The sequence below is a fragment of the Cibotium barometz genome, chromosome 26, assembly GCF_041138505.1.
Source record: "Cibotium barometz isolate CiBa-2024 chromosome 26, ASM4113850v1, whole genome shotgun sequence".
NCBI lineage: Eukaryota > Viridiplantae > Streptophyta > Polypodiopsida > Cyatheales > Cibotiaceae > Cibotium > Cibotium barometz.
The window spans coordinates 12,706,104-12,720,691 of NC_141071.1; the positions used below are offsets into that span (position 1 = coordinate 12,706,104).

The 14,588-nt window shown below is 48.2% G+C and overlaps 1 protein-coding gene across 1 annotated transcript in view; it reads right to left on the reverse strand.

Annotated features, from left to right (window-relative positions):
- LOC147623678 (uncharacterized) overlaps positions 1-14,588 on the reverse strand; it is a 119,786-nt gene that overhangs the window by 31,947 nt on the left and 73,251 nt on the right. Inside the window, exons 3-5 of the mRNA XM_086820266.1 lie at positions 7,917-8,328; positions 7,103-7,360; positions 6,742-7,008 (exon numbers count right to left, since the gene is read on the reverse strand). Of these exons, the coding sequence (XP_086676392.1) occupies positions 6,742-7,008; positions 7,103-7,360; positions 7,917-8,328 (937 nt within the window). The remainder of the gene's footprint in view (positions 1-6,741; positions 7,009-7,102; positions 7,361-7,916; positions 8,329-14,588) is intronic.

Below are 14,588 nucleotides of genomic sequence, written 5' to 3' on the forward strand. Positions count from 1 at the left end.
ACTCTTACCTACACACCACATGTCCCTCCGCCACCACCCCCCATCTCACATTACATTGAGGTCTATTTTGATCACGGGCTTGACCTTGTTTACTCCAACCACATCTACCGCCAACTCCACGATGTGCAACCTATTGTCCCCCTACCCACCCTCACATCATAGCTCACCACCAAACTCCACACATCCACCACCCCTTCTTTCATCTGCACGCGACGGTCTACCGCCAAGCCACCTTGTCGTTCCATGACCAAGAACTATTGGTATGCAGATGAATGTCGAGCCACACGCTCCTGTCTTAAGCATGAGGTACGGATTGGGCAAATCACGAAGCACCAAGCGTAGCGGATTTCTCAACAGCTCACCCAACACAAGAAATGAGAGTTCTACGCTCGACAAGAGGATGAGTTATACCGACTTTTCTTAAGGCCGAACTCCAAAGAGGCCTAGAGGAAACTCCGAGAACATCGCCCGCCCACACCTATCACCTGCTCGGACACATGGCACTCCTATGCACGCTCCCTCTTACCATGAGCCACCCCTACCCCCACTAGCCTACATGTCCAATAAAGCCCTTTGTGAAGGATTTCCACCCTCTTGGTCCACCAACACTGTCACCCCCATCCTTAAAGCCGGAGATCCACTTGATCCTAACGTCATGATTGGCCACACATTGGCCAACTCTATGGATCGGTGCTAGAGGCAGAGCTCAGTTCATTTGCAGAGAGACAAGGATGCAAAGCCTCAAGACTGGCAGGCTTTCAGAGGAGCTACTCTACCCTTGACCACATCTTCACCCTCCATGCCATCATCGAGGAGGGTATAGCATGACATCAGAGGATTTAGTGCTGCTATGTGGATTTCCGCAAAGCTTTTGATACTATACCCCGAGGCTGCCTCCTACATCGTCTACAAGAGATAGGAGTCCCATCTGACATGGTTTGGAGCATCATTGCCCTCTATGAGTCCGTGGCCCCAGGAGGTACATTGCAAGAGATTTCCAACACTATTGGGGTGAAACAGGGCTTCCCTCTATCACCCACCCTTTTTGGCATCTACATTGGTGCGATCTCAAACTTCATGGTCAGATTAGGCAAGAATGGTCCCACACTGGCAGGCATATGGATCCCCCATACTACTTTATGCAGATGAATTTGTCCTCCTCTCAGATTCAGCCAAGGAGCTTCAAAGATAGTTGGATGCCTTATAGGACTTCCGCACTCAATGGGACATCTTGGTAAAACCAAGGTAATGGTCTTCAATACTACACGCCCCTTCACATCCAGATTGAGCTTCACATATAGAGGGGATCCTGTGGAGATTGTCTCCTACTATGTCTACCTTGGTGTCACTTTCAGTGGACCACGCTTCACCATGCTTCCCGAATCCCACAGCACATGCCAGGGTGACACGGGGATATGCAACCTTGAGCTTACTTGAGCGGCGGTGCTTCCAGGCACATTTCCAGGAGCCCATGACGAAGGGTTGGCTTTTTGACACCCTTGTCACACCAGCCTTGATGTATGGAGCAGCCTTCTGGGCGCCAGATCATAGTCACAGGGAATGGGCATTTTTAGACTCGGGAATGTTGGGGATGGCAACATCTTCCCGTTCCCATTCCTGTCCCATGTCACTCTATAGTCACAAGGAATGGCCATTCTCAATCTTTTCCGTCCCCGTTCCCCGTCCCCATTTCGCGTCCCATGAGACCATAAGCCAGATTCATCCGATGAGGATTGGCAGCGAGCTGAGAGGCCCCAAGTCATGATGTTCTCCCATAGGATCCGCAAGAAACCATCAGTCCCACACCAGATTATCCAAGCAGAGTTTGCTGCAGGCCCGATGGTAGTGGATGCACTCCTCCAAACAGTCACATACCTCCATCGCATCAATCACATGGATCCCCACAGGTACCTGAGGTTTGCCCCGGAGTCCTCGAGACAGCTAGCACATGAGGGCCACTCTGGAGTATATTATGCCTTAGTTTCCACTTGGTTCTAAGCATATGGGCTCCGCATGGACCGCCTACCACCCCTTCAATACAGTTTGGACTCCCCTTTTCTCTAGCTCTCTCATGAGGATACCAACCGGGTTATCCAGTTAGGTCTTCTCAGCCTCTACACCCGTTGCACATGGATCACACCTCCAACGCTCCCAACGAAGATGCACTTCTACAGAGATCACATCCTCATGCTCACTGAGGATGGATTCATCCAGCAGTCGCGCTACCTGAGTGTTCACGTGTCCCATGCCATGCGGATTGCGATTGGCCACATACAGGTTAAATCCCACCGCCTCAGAATGGAGGCAGGTAGAGCTCAGCACGTCTTTGGACCCGGGATGCTCATACGGAGACCCAAAGAGGAGAGGATCTGTCGATTATGCCACACAGGTTGAGACAGAGGAGCATTACATATGTCACTGCCCAATATACTATGAGATCTGCGGGAGGCCTCATTGTCTGTTTCATGAGGGATTTGGTCCACTCTCGAGGATCATTGACTTCCCGGACCAACATTGCCTAGGCCTCTTCCTCCTCGAGCTCGGAAGACATAGGGTCACTTTCTTGAGAGAGCTTTGGACCAAGCCACCCCGCTCCCTCCCTCGCCAACCAACCATCAGCAATTTCTTTCAGACCTAGGAGGAGGAGGACACCGATACATCGGATCTTGTGGACCCACCTCAAGCTGCTCCGAACCCACCTTGGACCGGGCCTGCGCACTCCAGCGTGCCCAACGTCCCCGGCCCCCGGCTGTCGACCACGATCCCCTCATCAGCTCCAAATCCAGGACATGCTCCACCGCCATTGAGCTACCTTTCCACGTGAAGTAGTTGAGGGAGACCTCTCAGCCATATTCATTAGCCCCATGCTTGATATTTTGGAGAGTGATATACCATCTACTGGGGGCTGATGCTCCTCTCATGTTTCTATGTTCCTAATATTCCATGATAGTTTCCATGTCATGACCCTGTGAATTTGTGCAGCATAAGTGTGAGTTTGGTGGTCGGTGAGCAAGATATATGTTAAAGGTTCATACTTGGGCATAAAAGGGAACAAGTTTATAACCCCATGTGTGGGCAACCCCATGTGTGGAGGGGACAAAAGGGGACAAAGGTTTATAACCTTTATAATAAAAATATAAAGAAAACTTTCCCTTTTGGAGCATCGTGGCCCCTAGGCTAATTTGGGGGCCTACACTTCTTTTGGAGGGAGTCGGGCCAACTGAATCTCTCTCTTTTGCATTTTGGAAGGAGGGCTGGCGGGCTGCGCTGGAACATACACAGGTGCAGCTGAATATCTCTCTCACACTTGCTTTTTGGGGAGAGAAGACTGGCTGGCTGCTGCGCTACACTACACACACAGGCGCCGATTGAATCTCTCTCTCTCCTTTGCTTTTGGAAGGCTGGCTGGCTCTGCTGTGCTGCTGTACATACTGGTGCAGACCAAATATCTCTCTCCTGCTTTTGGCAAGAGGCTGGCTGTCGGGCTGCGCTGCTGTGCATACAGGCAGATCTGGACACAGGCGCATGGACTGCAGGAGGGAGTGCAGGGCTGGACAGCAGGTTCACCCACGAGTTTCTCTCTCTTTCTCACGTGGAAACAGGTGCTGGACTGCAGGTGGCTGCAAGACAAGAGGGCTCTATTGAACATGTAGGCTAGTAGGGGAGCCAGGGTATCATCGACATGCGAGATGTACTCGGCAATGAGTCCCTCATGATCCTGGGCTCGCCCATTGTGTAGTCTACGGATGGCCTTGAGGACCATGCCCTTTGTCAAGAAGGTGGACGTGGTGGGACGGGGATCTGATGGTGGGGGTAGGGGTGGCTGATGGGGTATATGATAGAGGGAGCGTGCATAGGAGTGCCGTGTGTCCGGGCAGGACCCACGGTGATAGGTGTGGGAGGGCGATGTTCTTGGAATTTCCTCCATGCCTCTTTGCTGTTCGGCCCTAAGAAAAGTGTATAACTCATCCTCTTTCTGAGCATATATAGAACTCCTGTTTCTTGCGTTGGGTGAGCCGTTGAGAAATCCATTGCGCTTGGCACTTCGTGATTTGCCCAATCCGTACCTCATGCTTAAGACGGGAGCGTGTGGCCTGACATTCGTCATCATACCAACAGTTCTGGGACATGGAACCGCAAGGTGGCTTGGCGGTAGACCGCCGTGTGGTGCAGATGAAAGAAGTGGTGGCAGATGTGTGGAGTATGGTGGTGAGCTCTGATGTGAGGGTGGATAGGGGGACAATAGGTTCCACATCCTGGAGTTGGCGGTAGAAGTGGTTGGAGTAAACAAGGTCAAGTCCATGATCAAAAAGGACCCGAGTGTAATGTGAGATGGGGGGTGGTGGTGGAGGGGTGGCTGGTGTGCAGGTAAGAGTGAAAGAGAGGTAGGCATGGTCAACCTCAAAGGGGGTGGCGGGATGGAGAAGTCGGGGAGAAGATGTGCCAAAGCCGGAGATCCCATAAGGTAGTCCACTGTGCTAGTACCTCCTGAGTGAGGGACGGAGGTGAGGGCGTTGGAGGAGGGCCATCGAGACATCCTGTTATAGATAACGAGACCATGTGCAGCTCCGAGCTCTAAGAAATATCTCCCATACACCGTGACCTCCTCATGGTCCTGTGATGATCTCTATGTCAGTGATGTCCAGCTCCTGTAGTCTAATAGGGTCATCCAGACCAAGTGGTGGGACCTGCTGACTTCTCGTCTTGGCGTTGAAATCCCCGAGCAGGAGGACTTCTCCCAGCTGTGAGAACGCCATAATATCCCCATATAATGGTAAGTATGGTGACTGGCCATGCTGTGCGACGTAAGGGGAGTGCCGTGGTGCAAAATAACACACAGCAATATGGATGACTGTCACTACTAAGCTGTAGCCGCACCCAAAGATACCGTGCATCCTCGTCCTTCCAGACAATGCTGAGAATCTGTCGAAGATGGGATCTAAAAAGGACAGATACCCCTCCAAAGCCACGTACTCCTCCTGATGTGCGGGTCTCACCTCAGAAAGCTGACTCCCACTGATACCCGGCTATGAATGGTAAGCCCCTCTCAAGGCTCTGATGAGTCTCTTAATAAAAAATGACATCCCTGCCTGTGAGAATCTCGCTGAAGCCTCTTGGATTCGACCACAGCATGCCATTGCAGTTCCATACTGCCAACCTCAGGTGTTTGGTCTCATAGACCCTGCGTCCCTATTTGGGACGGCGCTCATTGATAATGACCCTACCATCTCTGTAGATAGCCTACTTGCCTGCTCTATAGGCCTGAGGTTGGCAGTTCCATACTGCCAACCTCAGGTGTTTGGTCTCATAGACCCTGCGTCCCTATTTGGGACGGCGCTCATTGATAATGACCCTACCATCTCTGTAGATAGCCCACTTGCCTGCTCTACAGGCCTCATGCACTGTCACCATCGCCTCACGCTGGTGCGCCACATGTGCTAGGGTGAGATCATCTCCTATGTACACCTGTGTGCCCTTGAGGGCAGCCCACCTGTCTAAGAAGGCATGTCTGCTGGTGGCATCAGGGAATCTAATGATGAGGGGCCGCTCTCGTGTCATATCCTTGCTTGCTCTCCATGTATCTGCAAAGAGGGGGCGATCCCGTCCACTCCTAGTATCTGCCAAAGCGTCATGGCATCCTCCTTGGGGGAAGCCCCCGCCTGTAGCCCCCGCACTCGCACATGGAGGGCCCTATCCTTCCTGCGTTTCTCCTCCTCGAGAGTCTCATGTATGATGTTCTGTGGGGATTTGTGCTTCTTCACCACCTCCACCCAATCTTTCTTAGTGGTTTGCAGTTCTTCCCGCAGCTTATCACTCGCAGCTTTCAACTGCTCCAAGTCAGTCCTTAGACCCTCCTGAATATTTAGTTCCCCTTCCTCCACTGTATGGTCCTTGACCATAGCCATTAGGGCTTCCATTTCTGCCCGGAGTTCCCCTATCACTAGGGCAGCCTCTGGCATTCCTTGTTGCAGCTGGGTCTCTTTCAACATCTGAATCACCTCCTCCTGGTGGTTCACCTGTGCTTGTGCTGCTAATTCATCAATCTTGTTGTTTTTTCCCTGTATCTCATTGCGGAGGCTTTCCAACTGCTTTTCATGTTGGTTCAGGACCCTGTCCACCAGCACCTTCTTCTGTTCGCCCAACAGCTTCTTGGTGTTGTCCTCCACTGTCTCGATGTATGCCTCCAGATCTTGTACATTCATTGTGGCTGTTTCCCCCTAGTTGCTGCCTTGAGGGCCTGAGCAAGGGTGGGCGGGAACAGGGAGGCACAATGCCTCAGCGCAGCACAGTCAGCAGGCAGGAACAGTGTGAAGCGAAGAGAGAGAAGATGGAGAAGCGCAGCACAGTCAACGGGCGGGAACAGTGAAGCGAAGAGAGAGAAGATGGCCACCTGCGCGAGGCGCGATCAGCAGTGGCACGGGAACAGGGAGGCACAGCACAGTCAGCGGGCGGGAACAGTGTGAAGCGAAGAGAGAGAAGATGGCGAAGAGCAGTGCGAAGATAGAGAAGATGGCCACCTGCGTGAGGCGTGATCAGCAGTGGGGCTGAGGGTCATGCCATGGCGCAGAGAGAGAGAGAGAGAGAGAGATCCATGAGTCCATAAGGTAAATGGTCTATTCAAATGCACCTTAAACCATACACCACACCCTCTACATTTTGTTCCAAACACGGATGTCAGAATACTGGCCATATTTATCTTTGAAGCTACAGCCTCAACCTGAGCTCCAATGTAGCATTCACCTGGTGTGGAATCCCTACTTCTGATGGCGTTCCTGGCCCACCTTGAAGTTTATTTACTGAGCAATCACCGAGAGCAACGTCACTTCTAAGCTGGCCTGCACTGCTTCTTGAATCGGAGGCTTCAGTGTTCTGTGGCTGTTTATTTGATGCAGTAGTACTGCCTCGATTCTTTTCTTGTTCAGTACAGCTGTTCTTGTTATGGTATGTGAAGTCATTGTTGATAAGCACCTTCGGTTTCTTTCTTGCTGCACTAAGACCCACCTCAGTCTGTTGCATAACATGATAACCAGCTTATCAGGAAAAACAGCATTAAAAATATCGCCAAAAAGCATACCTTAGTATTATGAAATCAAAGGCATACCTTAAAGTATACTAGACCGATTGTGGACTTTGGTTTACGACGCTCATGAACTGCTACGTGTACTATTTCTCCACAATCTTCAAAAGCTCGTCTCACATCCGCATCTGTGGTAGAGGGAGGCAACTTTTTCAAAAAAAATAGGAAGTTTGGATCGTATTTGGTGTTCCCTTTTCGAGGCACTTTACGTGCTTTAGTACTGTATGCTGGTGCTGCAACATCTGAATCAGCATCCGCATCATCAAGCACAGATGACAAATCCTGCAAATCAAAAACATAAGCCAATACAAAACCATATATGTGTATGAATGTATGAATGCATGCATGTATATTGTTTGTAAGCATGCATGTTGTTTGTATGTGTGCCCATATGTGTCTATGCATGCATAAACATGTATCTACATTGTATGTATGTATGTATACGTACGTACATATGTACATGCATGCATGCACATGTATGTATGTAAGTATGCATGCATGCAAGCACGTTTGAATGTATGTATGTATGTACATATGAATGCATGCATGCATGGGATGTCTGGACAGAGTGTTTGTATGTTTGTATGTATGTATGTATGCATGGGTGGATGGATGCATGAGTGGATAGGTGCACGCATGAATCCATGTATGCATGTATGTATTTATGGATGTATGTATGCATGCATACATATGGATGGATTTGTATCATGAATGCATGTATGTATGTACCAATGTAAGTAGGGAAGCATGTGTGCATGCATGCATTATATGTTAGCAAGAAGAGGATGTGAAAGACAGCATATACATGAAGCTTGAGCCCAAATTTCAGAAACCCTACCACGATGGAGCAAGTAACGTCTTTGGGCAATGGTGCAGTAGGTGTCTTTGCCTCTGCTGAGTCATCAGAATGTGATTGCTTAAGGGGTTTAGCTGCATCAACATCCTGTGCCACAATAGCTTTAGAGTCAAGGACATCACCATCCTTTTTGGCATCTATAACCAACCCTGCTGAGTTATTGGAAACCACAGCAGCTTTCGTTCCTCTCTCTTTTCCACAGTTTCCAACGATACGCGTCTTTTGACTCACTTCTTTTGTTTTCTCAAGCACAACCTCTAATCCTGGAGTCCCGGCACTGTCCTGATTCTTTTCCAACTCCTGCAGTATCTCTTTCAGAATTTGATATCCACCACCCACCTCCTTCCTCAATACAGATATTCCAGGCATTCGCCCATTGTTTGAGGCTTTGTATCTGATTAGACAACAGGAAAATCAAGCGCACTAAAAATCATGATGCTTGGAAGAGAGCATACAGATGCAAACATAGATCATGGGTACCTCTTTTTAACAGACGCATTCACTCCTAAGAGTCCTACTTCTATTAGACGCATCACTCCCAGGATTTTACAACCCTCCTCCTACAACTCAGCACCTCCCTGCTGTGGTCGGGGCCGCATTTCACAGCGCACCCCCCCCCCCATCCTGCCCAAATTTTGTGCCTGTCCATACATGGTCGCCCATCGTTTGGTTCAGCCTGCTGACGTGATACAGGAATGCTCAGCTGCAAATGGGCACTGCCACACTGCACTGCCCTTTCACACCGATCAGGCCCCCTTTCTCGCTTATCACCTTGCCACCTGCTTATCATGCTACGCTTATCACCACGTTGCAGCCTTTTATCGCTTATCCGTCTATCGCCTCCACTACAGCCATATTCATAGCCCCCTATCGTCCCCTCACTCCAAGTATCAGCCCTCTCACCCTCTACTGGCCCTCCTCTACCTCAACCTCTGCACTTATCGCCCACTCCACACCCTTATCACCATCTTGCACATATTGCCTTCCTTTTCTATAACCTCACTCACTCACCTCCCCCACTCCCCCCTCCCCCCTCCTCTTTCCCTTTAATATCTCTTCAGAGAACCTACAGACATCATCGAGCTATGGTGAACAAAACGAGCATGCTGACTGCGCAATCGTAGATGGCTTCGTAAACATCACTAGAAAGAGGTGAAGCTGTACTTGAAGAACAGGTGGGGGAGTTTTTCCAAACTGGCGCCCTTTTCTGAGCATTCTATTTGGTGCCGCATCATCATCATCCCAAGGGTTTACCGGTGTTTACATATACAAACAATTTTGTAGCTTTTCCTTCATGTGTAAAAGGCTTTGCTGGTTGTGAAGGCTATGCATTAATGTCAAAGTCCACAATGTTTGTATGAGTAGGAGCCATGTGTGGTATGGTGCATTAGATTAGGAGCTGAGGGGGCGGATAGGTCGATCCCCCCTTGGTACAATAGGCAAAAGATCCCTTGGTAACTAGTGTACACAAGTATGACTCCACCTTCTCATTTGCATCACGGTTGATGATGGTTATGTTTTGCACTTGTTAGTGGCAATACACATGTGTGAAACTATGTATTTGTACGAAGGCGGTGAATTCTTAAGTCCTGGGGTACCTGTCAACTCTCAAGGGCTAGGATCCCCATGAGTGTGAATGGGGAAAGTGAGGAAGAGACGGGTGTGTCAGTTACCCCAAACGTCAAAGGGATTGTAATGTCTTGGTGCGTTTTGTATAGAAGGGGCTTTCCCCACTCTTAAAGGCAATCAATACGTTTCAGGTTATTTGCTCCATTGTCATTTTCTAGTTATAGGCATTTAGATTTTCTAAAGGTAGACCTGTAGCCACTAAGGGTGCCCACGCTGTGCAGTGTTCCAGTCCGGTCAAGTTGGACCATCCTGGCTGGAGCATGCAGTGACTGCAACAACAGATATCTCCAAGAAGCACACCAACGGATACATGGGAGGTGCATGCACCAACAGGCCCTGCACTGTCACACCAATTGGCATCTTCCAAAGATATGAGATACTCACCAACAGCATCCGTGGATATGGTGTGCATAGTTACCACGGAACGGGAACGTTCCGAAAACGTCGGATGCTGGAACAGGAGCGGGAACGGGAACGGGAGCGGATCGGGAACGTCGGGGAACGCCACGTCATATGACATGTCAGCATATGACATAAAATGAAAAAACATTTAAAATATCCAAGATTAAACTTTAAAGTCTTAAACATTAAAAATTTGAAGAGTCCAGACTCCAAATAGAAACTGAAAGGAAAGTACATCGCATGTGGATATATAGAAACTGAAAAAGAAAGTACATCGCATGACAAGTACAAAACTAGCCTCAAGGGCCAAGGTAACTGGTGAGTCAAAGACTAGTCATCAGCAAGTGGGATCTCATCCTCCTGTCCAGGCTGTCCCTCAATCTGCTCATCCTCATGCTGCTCCACATCATCCTCTCCCTCTGGCTGATCCTCACCATCATTGTCATCAAGATCAAGGCAAAATCCAATAAATGGCTCTGGAGTACACTCAGCCCTGAACTTGTTAAGCAAACACAAGTTCGCATTAACAAATACAAGGTCATTTGCCTTCTGGACACCAAGCCTGTTCCTCTTCTTGCTTGCAATGTTCCCAAAACTGCTCCATAAGCGCTCACATGGCGAGGAGCTAGCACCCTGGCTAAGCACTCGAATGGCCAATCTTTGCAGCAATGGTGTATCTGCCCCATAATCCTCCCACCACCGTGCACTGGATATCTTGAACCTATCATTTTGTGCATCCTGCAAAGCGAAGAGGCCTCTCTTTTGTCGATAGAAGGAAAGGTCTTCACGAACCCTCCTCCTATCATCTGCACTGGGTACAAGCTTCCTCAAGATATCCTCCCAACCCTGCACAACCTCTGCATCTGTCTCTTGTCCTTTGCCTTGAAATTCTGGATCCACCACAAATGCAGCAGCCTCTAATGCAGAGTGATACTCTGTCCACCTGCCTGTCGCAAGACGAGATAGCTCCTGTCTCCTACCCCCATCCAAAGTCTGTAGAGATAGGATTCTCTCAATCATCCTGTCCATGCCCTCGTACACCTTGCCAATGCAAGGCTCATCTCCATCAAGAAGCCTCAACATAAGAATGATTGGCCGCACAACCTGCAACAATACCTCAACAGTGTCCCAAAAAGTGTCATCAAGAACTATGGACCTGCATCGAATACCTGCCACTGAGGTACGCTCTCGCCATGCATCCCACTCACAAACTACAAGCTGCCTCAAATGATGGTAAAGGGATTAATGTAACTCCTATCATTGGAAAACTTCACGTCGTTCATATCTAGGGCTATCTAGATCATGAGAGCTTTTTGGTTGCTCCACTCACGGGATGTGATGTATTGTTGGGAATGCCCTAGCATGCTCGTATGGAGCCGAAGGACTATAAGTCCAAGAAAATTACCTTTTTGCATAGAGGTAGGGAAGTGGTCATAGATGCTTGTACTCCAGGAAGCACCATACCTCTTGTCAGCCGTGTACAAATTTGCAAAGTAATGAAAAAATCTACTTGTTCTCACTTGGTTTTTGTCAGAGATGAAGTTAAACATGTTCAAACTAATGTAAATGTGGATCATTGACCCATGAAAGATTAACGTTCTTGCATGGTTTTAGAGATTGCTTTCATGATGCTTTGCCTAGTGAGTTACCACAAGAGAGACCCAAAGATCATCGCATTGATCTAATCCCGGGTAGTTCTCCTCCTTATAGGCCACCCTATCGGGTGAGTGCCAATCAACAAGAGAAGATTATTATGCAAGTTAACGACTTGCTTGAAAAGGGGCTGATACACCCTAGCTCTTCTCCTTATTGTTCACCAGTTTTATTGGTACAAAAGAACGATGGTTTGTACCGCATGTGTGTGGATTATCATGCCTTGAATAAAATCACAATTAACAACAGGTTTCATATTCCACGCATACGAGAGCTAGAGCTTCAGATGCAAGCGGATTGTGAAGCAATGGCTTGTGCCACCACGCAAGAAGACCAAAGACGATACGTGGAACACCAATGGTTCCTTGCAACTCCAACGCAAGGGTGGTGCCCACGACTTCGTCAACTCATCTTCACGAGGTGAGCTTCAATAAGTATAATGGTAAACTCAACCCCAATGCTTTGTATTCTTGGATTCATTAGTTTGAAGCTAATTTTATTGCGGGTAGAAAGTCAGATGTGGATAAAGTAGTGTTAGCTAGTTGCTACATTGAGGGTGAGGCTGTTTCTTGGTGGACTCATTGGACTCACGCCAATTCCCGTTTCGGAGTTGCCGCCATTGAAGCCAATTCCGGTTTCGGAGTTGCCGCCTATGAATGTGACCAATTCGTCGCCGACCTCAAGAAGCGGTTTTTACCCGCTTCATTACCTTGAGCAGCTTGAGGACAAGTTCTAGGGATCGTGCCATAATGCGGGACCGGTTCTCCAGTTTGCCAGCAAAGTCACTCACATGGCTTTACAATTGAGCAAATATGAGGAAGACATGAAAGGGGAGTTCCTACATGGTTTAGACACATAGATCCAATGGGATGCGCATATGTTTGAACCACCACCCTTCAAACGAGCACTCGCGCTTGCGCAAAGTGCCGAAATGAAGTACACCCATGGAAAGTTCAAGCCTTCCTAGCCCGCATTGCCCAAGGCAGCTACAGAGGGTGGCAAGGGCCGGAACCAATCAGGATCTTCTCAAGGACAGAACACAGGAGCCTCTAGCTCCAAGAACTATACCAATGCACCGAAACCTACTCCGGACCAGAAAGCTTAGGCACACAAGACTAGTGGTAAGCTCAACCAGGATAAGCAAACCAAATATAAAAAGGTGCAGCGATGCTTGTACTCCCATACAATAGGGCATGCCCTAAGAACCCCCCTACCTAGACTGCAATCATAGTTACCAGGAAACGCGTTTCCTTCAAGGTAGGAAACGTGAAAATGTTTCCGAAATGTTTTCTTGTAGGAAACGTGTTTCTTTCAGGCTTTTTTTTTACTTGCTTTTTTGCCCCAAATCCAACGTCGCCTTGGGTGCGACTATTTTGATAAAGTCGTTTCTCTATTTCCTTGTGTAACTATTTGGCCCTCCTAGCTCTATTTCACATAATGAAATCCATGCCCGGACACCAGACAGGTGGAAGAAGACATGGGGACAGGGTCCATAAGGATTGATTAAGAAAAAGCACCATTCTTGGTCAAAAAGCAAGAAAAAGTAAAAAGTCAAATAGGGTTGACCGCGAGTCAAGGGCACCATTGGAAAGAGGAGACTCAACGGGACCAAAAAGCTAAAAGGCGCTTTCTCAAAAAGCAGCTCTAAGGCCTTAAAGCCAAAAAAGCAAAGCACCAAAAGCTGAGTAATACTTTATTAATAAAAGTAAAAAGAGCAAAAGCAAAAGCAAAAAGAGAAAAGCAAAGCGTAAAAAGGCAAAGCAAAAGCATGAAGGCTTTTTGGCAAAAAGCAAGGTTAAAAAGGATTGGACTTCTCTTGTAGTACCATGAATAAGATCATTGAAGATTTGTGGAGTGTGTGTGGGCATCATTATGATCATGGAGAGCTTCTTCTTCGCCATCAACACCTTCTCCAACTTGCTTTTCAGATGTACGATTAGCCCTAGACTTGTATGGACATATGCATGGGCAATACGGACGCAAGTACGGACATGTACGGAGCTATACGGATAGAAGTTTCAGAAATCTTAAAACTACTCCAAAAATCCTAAAAACTGCTTTTTGGATGTTTTTATCGCCCAAAAACCATTAAAACAGGTTTTATATCAGTTTTCTTGCAAGAAAGAGCTTTTCCATGGTTTTCTTCATGGACAAGACTATAGGAGTTGTGGAGATTGCTCATGGGATGAGCAAGCATTTCTTGGACTTGGACATGGAGAACTTGGGCATAGAGCTTGGACATGGAACATGAAGCTTGGACATGGAACATGAAGCTTGGACATATAGGTCGGGCATGAAGCTTGGACATGAACATGGATCTTGGACTTGGATTTGGACTTGGATCTGGACTTGGACTTGGACTTCGACTTGGATTAGGATTTGGATTCATTGGACTTGGATTCATTGGATTTGGATATTTGGATTTGGTACTAGCCCGGTGAGAGATACTTGTGGGTCATCCCCGTGGTGTGCTCGACATCAAAGATCTTGTACGTCGACATCGACATCGACTTGGATATCCTACATTGGCATATTTATTTGTTTTGTATTTATTGATTGTATTGATCCTGGCCAGCGTGCCCGTGGATTGTTCTTGAATAAATTCCTGAAAGATGGCACAACCTGTTCCCCGCTCAATGTGGTGTACAATGCAAGATCCCCATTCCCTTTTCTCTCTCCCCTCTCTTTATATTTTTATCTCTTGGACACGTGGTTGAGTCTGTCACTGCATGCCCCGCCGGGCTTACACCTTGTGCCACTCTCCCACATCGTCAACATCGAGCTCTGTGCCGTCCCTGACTTGCGCGTTTCTTCACGAATCCCCACTCCTACCACACAATAGAGCATACTTCTAGGGCATGCACTAAGAATCCCAATACCTAGACCGTGGTCCGCAACCCCAACATAGTGGTTGAGTACTTTAGGTACGGTGCAGTATGGTACGTGTACGGTACGAGTACGTAAAGTACG